General features: G+C 36.9%; 1 protein-coding gene across 4 annotated transcripts in view; it reads left to right on the top strand.

The window, feature by feature from the left end:
* The window catches only part of CEP162 (centrosomal protein 162), a 102,939-nt gene that overhangs the window by 19,152 nt on the left and 64,731 nt on the right, over positions 1 to 19,056 (top strand). For 2 of the 4 annotated variants that reach the window (XM_033234504.1, XM_033234505.1), the window contains exons 7-11: positions 4,360 to 4,475; positions 6,539 to 6,569; positions 7,372 to 7,488; positions 14,577 to 14,768; positions 15,974 to 16,055. In XM_033234504.1, the coding sequence (XP_033090395.1) occupies positions 4,360 to 4,475; positions 6,539 to 6,569; positions 7,372 to 7,488; positions 14,577 to 14,768; positions 15,974 to 16,055 (538 nt within the window). Of the gene's footprint in view, positions 1 to 4,359; positions 4,476 to 6,538; positions 6,570 to 7,371; positions 7,489 to 14,576; positions 14,769 to 15,973; positions 16,056 to 19,056 lie in introns of those variants that run through there. The other 2 variants (XM_033234506.1, XM_033234507.1) reach the window with 2 other exon arrangements.

Raw genomic sequence — 19,056 nt, 5'->3', positions numbered from 1 at the left:
TTTTTCCCATCAGGCCATCCTGTTTCTCAATGTGATGTAGTTTTTTGAAATACAAATTAGATCATGTTTGTTTCTAAAATGATCAGTTCCACTCTGAAAAAGTGTTCCCTTTCATAGCCACAGATCTGAATTAATACTGTGAACAAGTTAAAAATTGAAGAAGAGATCCTGGTCAAATAATTCCTGTCCAACCTTGCCAATAAGTAGACTGAATGCCTGAGTTAACATGGAGACACCTTTTCCTTCTCCACAAAGTCATTGAGATATAATTTGGAGGCTTTAGATAAGAAACACTCAGGATTGGGAAAACAGCAAAGGTCATATAAGGCCAGTAGTTACCTAAGGGAAGGGTCAGAGATCTTTCAGAAGTACTAGTTAAGACTTACAGTAGAGATACCTGTAGATACAAAAAAAAAAAAATCAGTCAACCTAAGAAACAAAATCCAACCTTTTAAAAAGTGGCAAGATTTCACAAAAGTCCTTCCTTTTATAAGTAAGCAATTGGTCATGTTTGTCTTTTAAAAATAAATATTAAAATCTTATTTTAAAGGTAATACAAGGTCCTTTGGGCAGCTCTGGAAGTTTTTATTTGGTTAATTATATAAAAGACTAAAAATTTAAAACTCTAAGAACTATTTGAAAGTACCATAATGACATAAACCAAAGATAGTCTTATAAATTGAATGCCGATTAAATCTTTGCAAAAGAAAAAGTTCTTTTTTTTTTTTTTTAATTGTACTTTAAGTTCTAGGATACATGTATGCAACGTGCAGGTTTGTTACATATGTGTACATGTGCCATGTTTGTGTGCTGCACCCATTAACTCGTCATTTACAGTAGGTATTGCTTTTAATGCCATCCCTCCCCCATCCCCCACCATATGACAGGCCCCACTGTGTGATGTTCCCCACCCTGTGTCCAAGTGTTCTTTCTCGTTGTTCACTTCCCACCTGTGAGTGAGAACATGCAGTGTTTGGTTTTCTGTCCTTGCGATAGTTTGCTCAGAATGGTTTCCAGCTTCATCCATGTCCCTACAAAGGACATAAACTCATCCCTTTTTATGGCTGCATAGTGTTCCATGATGTATGTGTGCCACATTTTCTTAATCCAGTCTATCATTGATGGACATTTGGGTTGATTCCAAGTCTTTGCTATTATGAATAGTGCCACAATAAACATACGTGTGCAGATGTCTTTATGGTAGCATGATTTATAATCCTTTGAGTATATACCCAGTAATGGGATGGCTGGGTCAAATGCTATTTCTAGTTCTAGATCCTTGAGGAATTGCCACACTGTCTTCCACAATGGTTGAACTAGTTTATACTCCTACCAACAGTGTAAAAGCGTTCCTGTTTCTCCATATCCTCTCCAGCACCTGTTGTTTCCTGACTTTTTAATGATTGCCATTCTAACTAGTGTGAGATGGTATCTCATTGTGGTTTTGATTTGCATTTCTCTGATGACCATTGATGATGAGCATTTTTTCTTGTGTCTGTTGGCTGCATAAATACCGTCTTTTGAGAAATGTCTGTTCATATCCTTTGCCCACTTTTTGGTGGGGTTGTTTGATTTTTTCTTATAAATTTGTTTAAATTCTTTGTAGATTCTGGATATTAGCCCTTTGTCAGATGGGTAGATTGCAAAAATTTTCTCCCATTCTGTAGGTTGCCTGTTCACTCTGATGGTAGTTTCTTTTGCTGTGCAGAAGCTCTTTAGTTTAATTAGATCCCATTTGTCAATTTTGGCTTTTGCTGCCGTTGCTTTTGGTGTTTTAGACATGAAGTCCTTGCCCATGCCTATGTCCTGAATGGTATTACCTAGGTTTTCTTCTAGGGCTTTTATGGTATTAGGTCTAACATTTAAGTCTCTAATCCATCTTGAATTAATTTTCGTATAAGGAGTAAGGAAAGGATCCACTTTCAGCTTTCTACTTATGGCTAGCCAATTTTCCCAGCACCATTTACTAAATAGGGAATCCTTTCCCCATTTCTTGTTTTTCTCAGGTTTGTCAAAGATCAGATGGCTGTAGATGTGCGGTATTATTTCTGAGGGCTCAGTTCTGCTCCATTGGTCTATATCTCTGTTTTGGTACCAGTACCATGCTGTTTTGGTTACTGTAGCCTTGTAGTATAGTTTGAAGTCAGGTAGCATGATGCCTCCAGCTTTGTTCTTTTGGCTTAGGATTGTCTTGACAATGCAGCGTCTTTTTTGGTTCCATATGAACTTTAAAGCCGTTTTTTCCAATTCTGTGAAGAAACTCATTGGTAGCTTGATGGGGATGGCATTGAATCTATAAATAACCTTGGGCACTATGGCCATTTTCACGATATTGATTCTTCCTATCCGTGAGCATGGTCTGTTCTTCCATTTGTTTCTGTCCTCTTTGATTTCACTGAGTAGTGGTTTGTAGTTCTCCTTGAAGAGGTCGTTTACATCCCTTATAAGTTGAATTCCTAGGTATTTTATTCTCTTTGAAGCAATTGTGAATGGAAGTTCATTCCTGATTTGGCTCTCTGTTTGTCTGTTACTGGTGTATAAGAATGCTTGTGATTTTTGCACATTAATTTTGTATCCTGAGACTTTGCTGAAGTTGCATATCAGCTTAAGGAGATATTGGGCTGAGATGATGGGGTTTTCTAAATATACAATCATGTCATCTGCAAACAGGGACAATTTGACTTCTTCTTTTTCTATCTGAATACCCTTGATTTCTTTCTCTTGCCTGATTGCCCTAGCCAGAACTTCCAACACTATGTTGAATAGGAGTGGTGAGAGAGGGCATCCCTGTCTTGTGCCAGTTTTCAAAGGGAATGCTTCCAGTTTTTGCCCATTCAGTATGATATTGGCTGTGGGTTTGTCATAAATAGTTCTTATTATTTTGAGATACATCCCATCAATGCATAGTTTATTGAGAGTTTTTAACATGAAGGGCTGTTGAATTTTGTCAAAGGCCTTTTCTGCATCTATTGAGATAATCATGTGATTTTGTCTTTGGTTCTGTTTATATGATGGATTCGATTTATTGATTTGGGTATGCTGAACCAGCCTTGCATCCCAGGGATGAAGCCAACTTGACCGTGGTGGAGAAGCTTTTTGATGTGCTGCTGGGTTCAGTTTGCCAGTGTTTTATTGAGAATTTTTGTATCGATCATCAGGGATATTGGTCTAAAATTCTCTTTTTTTGTTGTTGTGTCTCTGCCAGGCTTTGGTATCAGGAAGATGCTCATAAAATGAGTTAGGGAGGATTCCCTCTTTTTCTATTGATTGGAATAGTTTCAGAAGGAATGGTACCAGCTCCTCTTTTTACCTCTGGTAGAATTTGGCTGTGAATCCGTCTGGTCCTGGACTTTTCTTGGTTGGTAGGCTATTAATTATTGCCTCAATTTCAGAGCCTGTTATTGGTCTAGTCAGGGATTCACCTTCTTCCTGGTTTAATCTTGGGAGGGTGTATGTGTCAAGGAGTTTATCCATTTCTTCTAGGTTTTCTAGTTTATTTGCATAGAGGTGTTTATAGTATTCTCTGATGCTAGTTTGTGTTCTGTGGGATCGGTGGTGATATCCCCTTTATCATTTTTTTATTGCATCTATTTGATTCTTCTCTCTTCTTTATTAGTCTTGCTAGTGGTCTATCAATTTTGTTGATCTTTTCAAAAAACCAGCTCCTGGATTCATTGATTTTTTTTGAAGGGTTTTTTGTGTCTCTTATCTCCTTCAGTTCTGCTCTGATCTTAAGTTACTTCTTGCCTTCTGCTAGCTTTTGAACGTGTTTGCTCTTGCTTCTCTTGGTCTTTTAATTGTGATGTTAGGGTGTCAATTTTGGATCTTTCCTACTTTCTCTTGTGGGCATTTAGTGCTATAAATTTCCCTCTACACACTGCTTTAAATGTGTTCCAAAGATTCCGGTATGTTATGTCTTTGTTCTCATTGGTTTCAAAGAACATCTTTATTTCTGCCTTCATTTCGTTTTTACCCAGTAGTCATTCAGGAGCAGGTTGTTCAGTTTCCGTGTAGTTGTGTGGTTTTGAGTGAGTTTCTTAATCCTGAGTTCTAATTTGATTGTACTGTGGTCTGAGAGACAGTTTGTTATGATTTCTGTTCTTTTACATTTGCTGAGGAGTGCTTTATTTCCAACTATGTGGTCAGTTTTGGAATAAGTGTGATGTGATGCTGAGAAGAATGTATATTCTGTTTATTTGGGATGGAGAGTTCTATAGATTCTCCAAAGGCATCTTTATGTTAATATTTCAATAAACTATTCTTATACAGACTTCTTCCTTTGGAAATCAACAGCCTTTTCCTGGAATTTGACTTTTTTGACAATGTGGTCTTTGTGCTTTTAATAATTATTTTCTTCAGAAAATTACAGTGATGATTTTGAAGATGAGTATGTTGGTGCACCGTTGACTACTAAAGATGAAGAGACGCCTTCCAAAGAGAATTCCAAATCAGAAAAAATAAGTGTACCCAAACAGGTATATATCAATTATATATTTGACAGTTTTGCAACTTTTTTCATCAACCTGGCTGCCTATTGCTATATGAAGAGCTCAAAAAATGGAGTTCTTCATAATCTTGCTCATTGTTGTAAACTTACAGGTCTCTTAACAGTTAAACATTTGCTTGATTCAAGATATCAAATTAATGTAAATCTTAATGAAAAAAATTATGACAATTGATTATTTTATGAGAGGTTTTTTGGCCAGGCACAGTGGTTCATGCCTGTAATTTCAACACTTTGGGAGGCTGAGGCAGGAGGACTGTTTGAGCCCAGGAGTTCAAGGACAACCTGGACAGCATAGTGAGATCTCATCTCTCCAAAAAATAAATCCTTAAAAAATTAGCAAAGTGTGGTGACAAGTGCCCATAGTCCCAGCTACTTAGGAGACTGAGGTAGGAGGATCACTTGAGCCAGGGAGGTCAAGGCTGCAGTGACCTGTGATCATGTCACTGCACTTCAGCCTGGTTGATAAGTGAGACCCTATCTCAATCAGACAAACAACCAAAGACTTCTTTTGGCAAATAAGTTAAGCTTAAGTTAAGCTTTAGAAATTGAAAGCTTAATTAAAATTTCAAAACTAATTTTTAAACAAGTATATTAACTTATAGTTTTTCTTTGGTATGACTTCCCTTTATGAAGTATAGTAAATGTCCCTCCCTAATATTTATGCTAGTTACAACATTAACGTCTGAAACTTACTTGGCTAAGATAAGGAACTACATGATTCCATTCATATTCAGTGGTGCTTCATACTCTGATTCTCTCATTTCCCAGTTCTTAACAAGAATTGTTGAGGGTTGCTTCTTCATATTGCCTACCTTGTAGAACTTATCTTTGAAGGTATCTAATAGTAGCTAGAACAATTAATATTGTTGTTTTGTTATTTGTTATTACTATTTATTTGGACTGTGGGCACAGTCTCTTTGGTTCTGTGTGTTAGGACTAGATGTTTTAACATGAATGAAATTGTAGACTCAAGATAAACACTTTTCAGGTATATATAAATCCTCTTATTTTTAAATTTACTTAGTATTTGGTCCTTGGGTGTCTACGTGTCACTCAGTTTTGAGGGAAAAATGAGATGACCTTAGAAATAATATAGAAATTAATATGACTGATGAATATCCTTAGAAATTTAATGAGATTTATACTTGGAATATGGCAATTACAATATTTTATTGAAAAATGAATAGGTCACCAGCCTGGCCAACATAGTGAAACCCCTTCTCTACTAAAAATATAAAAAATTAGCCGGGCATGGTTGGCATGCGCCTGAGGTCCCAGCTACTCGGGAGGCTGAGGCAGGAGTATTGCTTGAACTGTGTAAGCATAATAGCGTGGTATATTTAGAAGGTATACCATATGTATAAAAATGTATCAGCCTAATTGTGGAAGCTTCAGAGCACTGTCTGGGTAAGAATCAAAATAGGAAGGATTAAAGCTCTGTTATTGGAAGATACCACAAACTGCCTACCCAAGTAGGAGGTAGAGGTGATATTAATAGGAAAACTTATTCTAAGGGAACCTCTAATATTGAAGAACTTCGTCTGTCTTACGGTTTTGTGGCCTGTCTTTCTGAAAGTTGTGTCTTTTGAAATATAGATGAAATAATGAGTACAAAGTATTTGGCCATTAATTTTGAACAATAAATAAAAATAGACTGGTAATGTTATAATTGCAGTACTCTTGCGTGAAATAGCTCTATTGTCTTGACATTCAAAAAAACTAGAGAATTCTTGAGCAAAGTAGATGAGCAAATGGAACTTAAATACTTTAAGCAAGAATTTGTAAGGTCTAAATTAATTTTGGTAATTGCCAAGGTTCAGAAGAGAATTTTAGACGTTCCGTCAGAGCTAGTCTTGAAGAATTATTGATAAATGAGAGTGATTGGTGAAAGAAGCCTAGAAAACACAGTTCCTGATCTTTTCAATGTGGAATAAAAAGCCCTGGATTTCAGATTTTGCTATTATTTGCATTGTGGTCATTTTACCTAATTTTGGTTTCAAAACATGTCATCATTTTCCTTTTTTAATTTAGGAAGAAGAAAAAACTGGCATGCTAGCTAATGGTAAATATTATTTATATTCATCTTTTAGTTGGCAAAAAATTAGTCTGTTCAGAATTTCATCTAAGTAATTCTGAATGAGTCACTATCTGTGTTTGTTTTTAAATATTTCTAAGGAATTAATGTTCCTAGCTTTTCTCAATAATGTGTTTCTTATGTCTATCTTGAATCCATTCTGTTATATTTAAGATTTTTTTTATTTTTCTTAATGCCCTTTGCCTTCCGTGTGTACATGTACACTAGGCTGTACATAAGCATAGATATGTATGTTGATGTTAGTCTGTCTTCTGCATCGGAAGAAAATCATTTGTTATATGCATACACACACATAGATAAAACATGCTTGTTACATATATATAAAAGATTATATGTTCTTTGTATATAAGCATTTATCTTTGTTTTTATATGCATTGCATATTTTGTGTGTGTGTGAGAGACGGAGTCTCGCTCTGTCACCCAGGCTGGAGTGCAGTGGCGCGATCTCGGCTCACTGCAAACTCTGCCTCCCAGGTTCACACCATTCTCCTGCCTCAGCCTCCCGAGTAGCTGGGACTGCAGGCGCCCACCACCATGCCCAGCTAATTTTTTGTATTTTTAGTAGAGACGGGGTTTCACCGTGTTAGCCAGGATGGTCTCAATCTCCTGACCTCGTGATCCGCCAGCCTTGGCCTCCCAAAGTGCTGGGATTATAGGCGTGAGCCACCGCACCCGGCCTGCATTGCATATGTTTAAAATAATTTTATTAGATCAGCAGAACCACTGAGTTTATCTACATTCGTTACATTTTTCTTTTATATTCTTCCAGTTGTGCTGCTTGATTCATTAGACTCTGTTGCAGAGGTCAATCTTGATGAACAAGATCAAATAACACCTAAGCCAAGGGGCCTACCAGAAATGACTGAGAATGAAATGACAGGAACAGGTAAAAATGTTTGGAAACCTGACTGTTCTCTAAATATGGAATGCTTTATGAATAATTGACTACATTTCTAAGGAAATGTATATGTAATAACCATATTGATAATGACAACTTTAAATCTGACATTTTTCTATCATATATAATAATTTAATTGAAACTTGCACAATGCAAGTAGCCCAAGTAAAGTGAGGTTTTAAATAAATATTTATTAATAAATGAATAAATGATGTTGATAAAAGTGTAGCACTGTAGGTGAACGTTAACTAATTTTCTATGCCTCTCCAGAGTATTCAGTTAAATCTGCCATGTGTAGGAGAAATGGGACTTTGGTCTTATTGTGCTTTTCCATAGTTCTTTCTCTAGGAAAAAGCTACACCCCATCCCCAAATTCTGAAATACCTGAGACCAACTAGACTTTCCTAAAGCTTATAAAGGTCTTCAAGATAATGCCTTTTCAAAATTTTTTAAAGCAGTGAAATGCACATCTTCAATTGAAATCTTATGTAGAACTGTCTCATAAGTAAAAATGATATTTTATCAGGATAAATATTTAAACTTATATTTGTTACATTTGTTCATAAAATAGGTGAGGACAGTAATGGTCTTTTGGAATTTTTGAAAATAGAAACTATTGAGATTGTTATGGTCTCGTATCACCATCAGCCTTCCAGTGTGTTTGTGTTTTTTGTTTTTGTTGATTGAATAGTATAAAAATACTCTTGTTTTATCACATACATAGCTGTAAGTGGGAACTTTTTAATCAGCTTGCTTTGCAGTCTATGGATACTGGTTAACTAAACCAGTTCAGACACTTGATAAAAAAGAGTAATGGAAATTACTAACCAACTCAGAAATCACTAACCATCATCAGCTTGCATTTCATTTTTTTTTTTTTTTTTGCTTTTTACTTTTTAATTGATATATAATATACCTATAGAAAAGTTTGTGGTATCACAATAGTGCAACTCAATGAGTTTTGAAATACTGAGCACACCCATGTAATCGGCAACCAGATAAAAAGAGGACTTTAACCACAATGTCCATCACATCTCTTATTTCTAGTCACTGTCTTTCCAAGAGTCACCACTATTTTGACTTGTTACATCCACTTTCATTTTAAAATATAAAGGTCAAAAAATTACAACTATAAAACGTAATTTCCCCATCAAGACACATTACTCACTTGTTGCCCAGCTGAGTATTCTACCATGATGTAAGCATGTGCTGAGTGCATGTCCCCCAGTTTTACTGCTGTTGATTTAAGGAACCATGTCACATATGTGCTTTGATAGTCTGTCCCCTTGCAGAGTTTTCAGTAGGCAGACATGAATTTTTTTAAAAGGCCATTGTACAACTACAGCTTTTCTGATTAACAGTATTTTATAGGAAATTCATGTGCTCAGGATGACCAGAGAAACTTTATTCTGAGATATGCATTAAAACAAGTAAAAAAGAAAGCAAAAATTATTAAAAATATTGTAATTACATAATGTCTTCAGATTAGTACAGTTACATAAATGGTACATTTGAGTGTGCAGATTAGCTTCTATTATAATGTTTAAGTTTTAAAGCATGATTTAAAATGGAATTTCAATAATACATCTGTGAAACCCATGATTTTCTCTGAAAAACTGATAACAAAATCAGTTGCATACACAGTATGAAAACCAGTACCATAGGTTTTAAGAAAAACTCAGAAATAAAATATGTATTTCTAAAAGTAAAAATTTTATTAAGATGATCTAAACAGTTATATAAAGCTATAGTTTTTTGGTCTTAATTCTTAAATATTCGTGACTCCAAGATAGTTTGATTAGTCCATTACTTGAATGTAGCAGAGCATGAACTTACTATCATGTAGATTTGGATTCATATTTTCAACCTTGCCACTTACCAGCTATGTGACATTGTATAATGAGTACCTACCTCTAAGCATGTTTTCTCTTCTTTAAAATGAACCCTCATGATGGTCAACTGAGATAAAATATAGTCCATAGTACATTTTTTGGAGTCACTAAACAGTTACAACTTTGTTGTTGTTATTATCATCATTATGTATGTCAACCCTCTGTTACTAATGCATGCTGCACAGTAGAGAACCTAGAGTTATACAGTATAAACACTTGTTGGCTGCGGGGTATTGAATTTCTGGTATTTAAAATATATACTTTAAAGTCTTCAGCTAGGTGCATTGTTTCCTGCCTGTAATTCCAGCACTTTAGGAGGCCGAGGCAGGTGGATCACCTGAGGTCAGAAGATCGAGACTAGCCTGATCAACATGATGAAATCTGGTCTCTACTAAAAAATACAAAAAATTAGCCAGGTGTGGTGGCACGTGCCTGTAATCCCCGCTACTCGGAAGGCTGAGGCAGGAGCATCGCTTGAACCTGGGAGGCGGAGGTTGCAGTGAGCCAAGTTCATGCCATTGCACTCCAGCCTGGGTGATGGAGTGAGACTCCATCTCAAAAAATGAATAAATAAATAAATAAAATATATACTTGGAAGTCTTCAAATGAGTATGTGAACTAGGTTTAAGAACTGAAAAGTTCAGTGGGTTTTGTTTGTTTGTTTTACCGTGTCACTTCATGTGTTAAACAGCTAATTTTAACAACCATTGGTTAATTTTCAAACACTGTCTAACTTTAAACATTGTCAAAGATTCTCTTTTGTTAAAAATATTATTTATGAAATTCTTTGTGCTTTGCTGTATCAAAGAGGTTAGTAAATATAAAACTTAAGGTTTCCTAACACCAGACTAGATCTAACCTTTCATTTACTTTCATTTGTCTCATAAGCAAGTACCATTTTGTGCTATGCCTCCATTACTGGAGTCGTCACAGGATGACAGTGTTACTCCATGAAACTAGACCCTTTCCTCTGCAAAATAGTATCTGGCACTTCTCAACTTCCTCTTTTATTTTTTCATTTTTTATTTATTTATTTATGTTGAAACAGAATCTTGCTCTGTTACCCAGGCTGGAGTGCAGTGGAATGGTCTCTGCTCACTGCAATCTCCGCCTCCTGGGTTCAAGCGATTCTCCTGTCTCAGCCTCCCGAGTAGCTGGGATTACAGGTGCACCCCACCCCGCCTGGCTAATTTTTGTATTTTTTTAGTAGAGAGGAGGTTTCACCATGTTGGCCAGGCTGGTCTTGAACTTTTGATCTCAAGTGATCCACCTGCTTCAGCCTCCCAAAGTGCTGGGATTACAGGCGTGAGCCACTATGCCCAGCCTCAATTTTCTAAAGTTGAAAAATATGAGAGCTTTTGACTTGTAATAACAATACATAAAATAACTACAGAGTCTTCTGTTTTCAATGTAAAAGGCAGATAAGGAACCCCTTTTCATGATATGCTTGGAGAAATGTTAACTTACATAACCATGAAATTATTTTTAATATGATTTAGGTTAATAACTCAAGTTAGGAAAGTACCACTTTCCTGCCATTTTTTGAGCAGCCTCTTCTACTTTTTTTTTTTTTTTTTCATTTCTAACTTTTAGGGCATTTGTTTTTCTGCATGTTTGCTCTGTTGTTGCTTAAAAGCCTAAAACCTATTCTTTCTGACACCTCATGCCTACTAAATTAGGTATGAGCATTTGATACTGTTATGGTCTTTACCATTGAAGTCATTTCTTTTATGTATGCTCAGCAGATACTTGCTCAACCTGATATTTTTAAGGAGGAAAAAAAGACACCATGTGCTTTTCCTCTTTTCTGGAAAATTAATGATCTCTTTCGTTCATGCTACAAGCAAGACCTTTTTCCTCATGTCCTCTTGAAAATCTCTGCCCTTCAACTGTTGGCAGTATCCCCTTCTGTTTTTAGTTTATTTAAGCAAACTTGTTATTTGGGTGTACTTCATGTAGCCATGGGGACCTGAAACACTAGCTAGAAAGACATCTCATTGTAAGGCATTCTTACACAATCTTATATGTAGCACTTGGCTATCTCTTCTGTTTAGAAGTTGTGTATATACACAACTTACATTGTATATATAGGAAGATGAGACTATATATAGTATTTTATTTTTAATAACTGGTTAATTAACCATGGGTATGAAGAGAAGAGATTAGTCACCTGTTTTTCTTCTTTTTTTCCTGTCTTCTGTGATTCATTATTTTCCTCTAATTTTGAAAATTCCACTTGTCAGTAATAAAAATTATAAAATGAGTAAGAAAGTACTCAAAAATGTGCAATCATTATTAACATTAAATTATTTGAATTCTTTTTTCTAGAATTTGTCAGTTGGTGGAAAGAGAAGGTATATTAGTCCATTTTCATGCTGTTGATAAAGACATACCCAAGACTGGGTAATTTATACAGGAAAAAGGGTTTATGGTATTTACAGTTCCACATGGCTGGGGAAGCCTCGCAATCATGGCAGAAGGCAAGGAGGAGCGAGTCACTCTTACATGGATGGCGGCAGGCAAAGAGAGCTTGTGCAGGGAAGCTCCTGTTTTTAAAACCATCAGATCTCGTGAGACTCATTCACTATCATGAGAACAGCACAGAAAAGACCCACCCCCATAATTCAATCACCTCCTACCAGGTCCCTCCCATGACACATGGGAATTGTGGGAGTTACAATTCAAGATGAGATTTGGGTGGGAACACGGCCAAACCATATCAGAAGGCTAATAGGGAAGGAAGAGTGAATGATGACATCAAGGTTTCTATTGTGACTGAGTAAATAGTGATGTGATTAGGAAATACTGGTAGTAGAACAAGTTTTAGTAGGGAATATAATGAATTCAGTTGAGGAATATGTAGATGTGATATAGGACAATCTAGATGTCTGTTAAGTTGATATTCAGAAAAGAGTTATAAGGACGCAAGACATAGATTTTGGAGTCATAAGCATATGGGTAATAGTTGAAGCTAAAAGTCTTCATGAAATTAGCCAGGCCAAAAAACTAGTAAGTGAGGTATTCAAAAGAAGAGGACTGAAGGTGGAGCCCTGAAATGAACTATAGACCATAAGAGATGGTAAACCGCCATCAAAATGATGGTAGTAATAAAAAGAAGAAGGCATGCAGAAGAAACAGTTATCAGGAAAAAAAACAATGTATGACTTCTCTGCCTTTTGGCTGAGATAAACTGAGAAAGATAATGTCAGATGTCTCACATAGTTGAAAAGAACTAAAGACAAATGGAGTTGGTCATTAGGAAATTGCTTTTGATCATCATAACAGCTTTAGTGGGATGTTGGAATACATTGGATTGCAAAGTTGGAGGAATTCAGTCCTCCAACTGAATTCGTTGTGGTTGAAAAAGTGTAGATGACAGGATGCTTGGCGGTACAGAGAAGCAGAGAGAATGGTAATGGTAAAGGAGAGGTAGAATCCTTCAAAGGAATTTTTTAGTTTGGGAAACTTAAGAATACTTTTATCCAATGCAGAAGGGGTTGATTAAGAATAGTAGTAGAATGTCTTCTTTTGAGAAATGTCTGTTCATATCTTGTGCCCACTTTTTGATGGGGTTGTTTGTTTTTTTCTTGTATATTTGTTTGAGTTCTTTGTAGATTCTGGATATTAGCCCTTTGTCAGATGAGTAGATTGCAAAAATTTTCTCCCATTCTGTAGGTTGCCTGTTCACTCTGATGGTAGTTTCTTTTGCTGTGCAGAAGCTCTTTAGTTTAATTAGATCCCATTTGTCAGTTTTGGCTTTTGCTGCCATTGCTTTTGGTGTTTTAGACATGAAGTCCTTGCCCATGCCTATGTCCTGAATGGTACTACCTAGATTTTCTTCTAGGGTTTTTATGGTATTAGGTCTAACATTTAAGTCTCTAATCCATCTTGAATTAATCTTCGTATAAGGAGTAAGGAAAGGATCCAGTTTCAGCTTTCTACTTATGGCTAGCCAATTTTCCCAGCACCATTTATTAAATAGGGAATCCTTTCCCCATTTCTTGTTTCTCTCAGGTTTGTCAAAGATCAGATGGCTGTAGATGTGTGGTATTATTTCTGAGGACTCTGTTCTGTTCCATTGGTCTATATCTCTGTTTTGGTACCAGAAGACATTCATACAGCCAACAGACACATGAAAAAATGCTCATCATCACTCGCCGTCAGAGAAATGCAAATCAAAACCACAATGAGATACCATCTCACACCAGTTAGAACGGCAATCATTAAAAAATCAGGAAACAACAGATGTTGGAGAGGATGTGGAGAAATAGGAACACTTTTACACTGTTGGTGGGAATGTAAACTAGTTCAACCATTATGGAAAACAGTATGGCAATTCCTCAAGGATCTAGAACTAGATGTACCATATGACCCAGCCATCCCACTACTGGGTATATACCCAAAGGATTATAAATTATTCTACTACAAAGACACATGCACACGTAGGTTTATTGTGGCACTATTCACAATAGCAAAGACTTGGAATCAACCCAAATGTCCATCAGTGACAGACTGGATTCAGAAAATGTGGCACATATACACCATGGAATACTATGCAGCCATCAAAAAGGATGAGTTTGCGTCCTTTGTAGGGACATGGATGCAGCTGGAAACCATCATTCTTAGCAAACTATCACAAGAAGAGAAAACCAAACACCGCATGTTCTCACTCATAGTTGGGAACTGAACAATGAGATCACTTGGACTTGGGACGGGGAACATCACACACTGGGGCCTATCATGGGGAGGGGGGAGGGGGGAGGGATTGCATTGGGGAGTTATACATGATATAAATGATGAATTGATGGGTGCTGAGGAGTTGATGGGTGCAGCACACCAACATGGCACAAGTATACATATGTAACAAACCTGCACGTTATGCACATGTACCCTAGAACTTGAAGTATAATATAAATAAATAAATAAATAAAAGAATAGTAGTAGAAAGAGCAATGACTAGTGAAGGCAGATTTTATACTTACCACATCAGGACACGCCTCAGCTTACTCAAAGAGTTGTTGAGCCTGCTGTGAATCCATGCTGGTAGACCATAGCTGCAAATTACCTAGTTAGTACTTAACTCTACTTTTATATTCCTAACAGGTTAAGAAATGATATTAGTGTTTTATAGTTCTCATGTATTTGTGGTGTAATTATTTCTGGTGATTACGCTTATTTCAACAGGTGTTTCTTATGGACAAAGCAGTAGTGATGTTGAAGCCCTACATCAAGCTTATTGTCATATAGCCCATTCATTGGGAGATGAAGACAAACAAAAAATTGAGAGTAACACAATGGAAGATATCAAGAGTTCAGTGAAAGGTCATCCTCAAGAAAATGAAGAGAATTCAAAAAACATCTCCACTATGGAATCCGGTAAAAACTGATAGATGAATTTTTCGATTATTTGATATCCTTTCTAAAGAGTTTTTAGTGTAATATAATTAAAATACAATTTGCTGTAGTGATTGTTTCTCAGTCTCTGAGCTTAATTAAAGAGTTTTTTTCAGCCAGGTGAGGTGGCTGACACCTGTAATCCCAACACTTTGGGAGGCCGAGGTGGGTGGATTATGAGGTCAAGAGATTGAGACCATCCTGGGCAACATGGTAAAACCCCATCTCTACTAAAAATACAAAAATTAGCTGGGCATGGTGGCACACACCTGTAGTCCCAGCTACTCGGGAGGCTGAGGCAGGAGAATAGCTTGAACCCGGGAGGCGAAGGTTGTAGTGAGCCAAGATCGCGCCAGTGCTCCTCCAGCCCTGGCAACAGAGTGAGACTCTGCCTCAAAAAAAAAAGAAGATTTTTTTCAAATGAAATACAGGAATCATTGGCCTAACTATAAAATTAGAGCCAAACACAAAACAAAAATTCAGTTTCTTTTCTTTTCTTTCTTTTCTTTTTTTTTTTTTTTTTGAGACGGAGTCTTGCTCTATCGCCTAGGCTGGAGTGCAGTGGCACTGTCTTGGCTCACTGCACCCTCCGCCACCCTGGTTCAAGCAGTTCTCTTGCCTCAGCCTCCTGCGTAACTGGGATTACAGATACCTGCTGCCACGCCCAGCTAATTTTTGTATTTTTAGTAGAGATGGGGTTTCACCATGTTGGTCAGGCTGGTCTCGAACTCCTGACCTCAGGTGATCCACCCATCTTGGCCTCCCAAAGTACTGGGATTACAGGCATGAGCCACTGCACCTGGCCCAGTTTCTCTTCTAATATGCCTTGATCAAATTAAGAAGTCACTTAAAGGGACATTTTTACTATTTTGCCTGTACATGTACTAAAGTTGTATTTTGTTAGAGAACAGCATTTCGGGATCAACCAAATATGTACTGAGAGTGTGTTTGCGTATAGATATTTTTTGATAAATATATTTAATATTGATATTTGAGATATTTATTTGATATTTCATAAGAAAGGAAGTTTTCCTGGCATAAGGAAACTTAAGATGGAAAACCAGGTGTATTGCATGTACTGTTTTGTTAACTGTGTCAGAGAAAATATAATTTTGGTGCTATTACACATATAAATTAAGCAACCTACATAACATTTTTTGTTTCTGCTTTTTTTTTCCGCCTTTTAGATCTGCCCACAGTAGAGGAGCTGATGAAACCTATCAGAATAGATTCTTTTGGGGTCAGTGGTTTTGATTTACAACCTATGAGGTATGAATTTTTTTATTTGTTGTTTTGTCATTGGAAACTTTTATAGTTATTTGTTCTATGTAATCATTCCTGGTGAATGATTAATGACTAATATTAGCTTGAGTCTACCAGTGAGTCATTACTCTCTTCTTTTTATATTCATCCTTACTCGAGTCATCAAAATTCTAGGGCTAAATGAAAAAATAAATAGATGCTATAAAAAAGTTGCTGCCACTAAATAGTCCTAAAGGTTTTCACTGAAAAATACAGTCTCCTCAGCTTTAAATAATGCTGGAACAGTTCATTCACGATGAGGGAGAAAGTGAATTTTATTCTGTTTATGAGTCATAGATTTGCTTCTTTATAAACCAGTTAGTTTTGACTTAGTCACAGACTGGCTGTCATCTCATAGGGTGAGTTTTGTAGCCACAAGAGAAATGATCCTCATTAAAATGCTTCAGGTCCAATACAGTTTAGTCGAAGTATGTGTGACCCACTGTCATTCTTCAACACGGAGTAACACGTCACAGTAACCTTGTCATAGACAGCGTTGCTTTTGTGTAGCACTGAAATGTCATTTCCAGTCTCCCACACGATCCTCATAACAAGTAGAGAAGGCGTCTTTATGCCCGTAATTCAAGAAATGAAACTGAGATGAACTCAATTTACTGGTAGGTGATAACAGCTAACATTTGTCACATTTACTTTGGGCAAATAATTTACATGTATTATTTCATTTAACCTTATAGCAACTCCATGGGTTATAGTCCATTATTATCCCTATTTCATAGACAGGAAGACTGAAGCCTAAGAGCTTAAAATAAATAAAGCCATTGCCCAAGGTCATAGAGCTGTGGACCAGGAACACAGGCCATTCATGTGCCTAACCACTTATATTGTCAGGTCTTTGATCTCCATAAAATACTTCTGTGAAGTAGCCTGTCATCGATTCATGTTGTCATTTGTTCATTTGTGTCTTCAACAGACATGTTTTGAGCCCCCTTCCTATACTATATCCTCATGATGTAAATCCACATGTGGTGATTTCCTGGCCTTGTTTCTACATTTGTACTAGTTGACAAAGAAATGATGCAGTGAACCTTACACTAAAATTCATTCACTTCAGTGCTAAGTCTAGTAGTCTTCCATTGATCTATAATGCTATTTAGTATTTTTAAAGGAGAGATTGTGCCCACTCATCATTGCTCTTTGGGGGTATGTTAGTGATAACTAAGATTTTCTTAACACGTCTTGTATCTTTGTTGTTATAGGTAAAACCATTTCAATAATAGAAATTCTAAAATAGATTTTTATATTTGTGTTTAAAAGCTTAAAACAGATATATTAAAGGTATAACAGTAATCATATGTAATAGAAATGTCAGTAATATGATCTGTAGTACACATACCTAAAAAATTTTAGTAAACTCTGGAGTAAATGACCCTAGCTGCTGTAATATAATCCTTGAAATCTTAGTAGATTATCATCAAAAATGTATTTTCTTGCTCACATCACTGTCCCTTGTGGGTCAGTGGCGTTGAATTGGGGCTCTGCTCCACACAGTCATTTAGGAACCCAGGCTGCTTCTGTCATCAGCACATAGTTTTAAGATTTGTTATGACATCATCCAACCAGTCAGTAAGGAAAGAAAGAGAATGGTTTTGCATCCTTTCTTTTAACTGCCTTAACACATAAGTTTCATATCACTTCAGCTCACATTCCATTGGTAGGAGCCAGCACATCTAGCTAACTAGGTCCAAGGAGGCTGTGAAATGTGGTTTGTTTTTGTGCCAAGAAAGAAAAATGAGTTTGGTCGATATCTAGTCATTCTCTGCCAGGATGTACCTTTCTAATAACAAAATATCAATTTCACTCTTCTTCATACACAGACTCACTTATCCCCTTCCCCAAGCAGGCATCCCCAAGCCCCATTCAGGACTGTATGCATCTGAAAGACCAGGATTTCCAGGTGAAGCGCAGTCCTCTCCGTCAGGTTTGAGTACAACTCCTCATTGTCTACCAATGGATGAATTAAAAAGACAGGGTTATATACTTCCTCACCCCCATACCAATATATAATGGTGGAACTGCAGTAGATATGCCCTTTCAGCAAGGAAAAGTATGAGGAAAATACAGTAATCAATGTTGCAACTTTGAGAACCACTGGAAAGAACTTGTAAAGGCCTCCTACCTTGGGAATAGGGATTTTCCTTGATTAGGTTATTATTCTATTAAGAAGGGGCTACCTTAAATCTATTATTCTATATAGCCCCTCATTCCATTCCTTGGAGGATTTGTCTTGTATTTATCACCATTGGCTACAACTGAAGTGGGTTTTAGGTTGAGGGGTATACCCATGTTGGGGCATACACTCCCTTCTCAATCCACTTCCTGCCTACAGGTAGCTTTAAGGTTCCCAGTCACTGGCTTTTGGGTTTCTTTTTTTTTTTTTTCTTTTGAACAGGGTTGTGGTTTCTTTGACATTATATTCTTTCAGAAGGTTTAGTAACGTAGCAATCACTTTGGTCCCAGTGAATTCCATGTGCCAGCAATGAAATTTAGAGTTCTTTGCTACCCAGAATCTATAAGGAACTTAAGCAAATTTATAAGCAAAAAGCAACCTCATTAAAAAGTAGGCTGGGCACGGTGGCTCACGCCTGTAATCTCAGCACTTTGGGAGGCCGAGGCAGGCGGATCATGAGGTCAAGAGATCGAGACCATCCTGGCCAACATAGTGAAACCCAGTCTCTACTAAAAATACAAAAATTAGCTGGGCATGTGGCACGCACCTGTAGTCCCAGCTACTCGGGAGGCTGAGGCAGGAGAGTCGCTTGAACCCAGGAGGCAGAGGTTGCAGTGAGCCGAGATTGTGCCACTGCACTCCAGCCTGGTGACAGAGCAAGACTCCATCTCAAAAAAAAAAAAAAAAATGTGGGCAAGGACATGAACAGACATTTTTCAAAAGAAGACGTGCAGTCAACAAGCATTCGAAAAAATGTTCAACATCACTAATCATTAGAGA

The sequence above is a fragment of the Trachypithecus francoisi genome, unplaced genomic scaffold (genome assembly GCF_009764315.1).
Source record: "Trachypithecus francoisi isolate TF-2019V2 unplaced genomic scaffold, Tfra_2.0 Lachesis_group15, whole genome shotgun sequence".
Taxonomy (NCBI): Eukaryota; Metazoa; Chordata; class Mammalia; order Primates; family Cercopithecidae; genus Trachypithecus; species Trachypithecus francoisi.
Note: the sequence above shows the minus strand (reverse complement) of the source record. Positions and strands in the feature narration are given on the sequence as shown.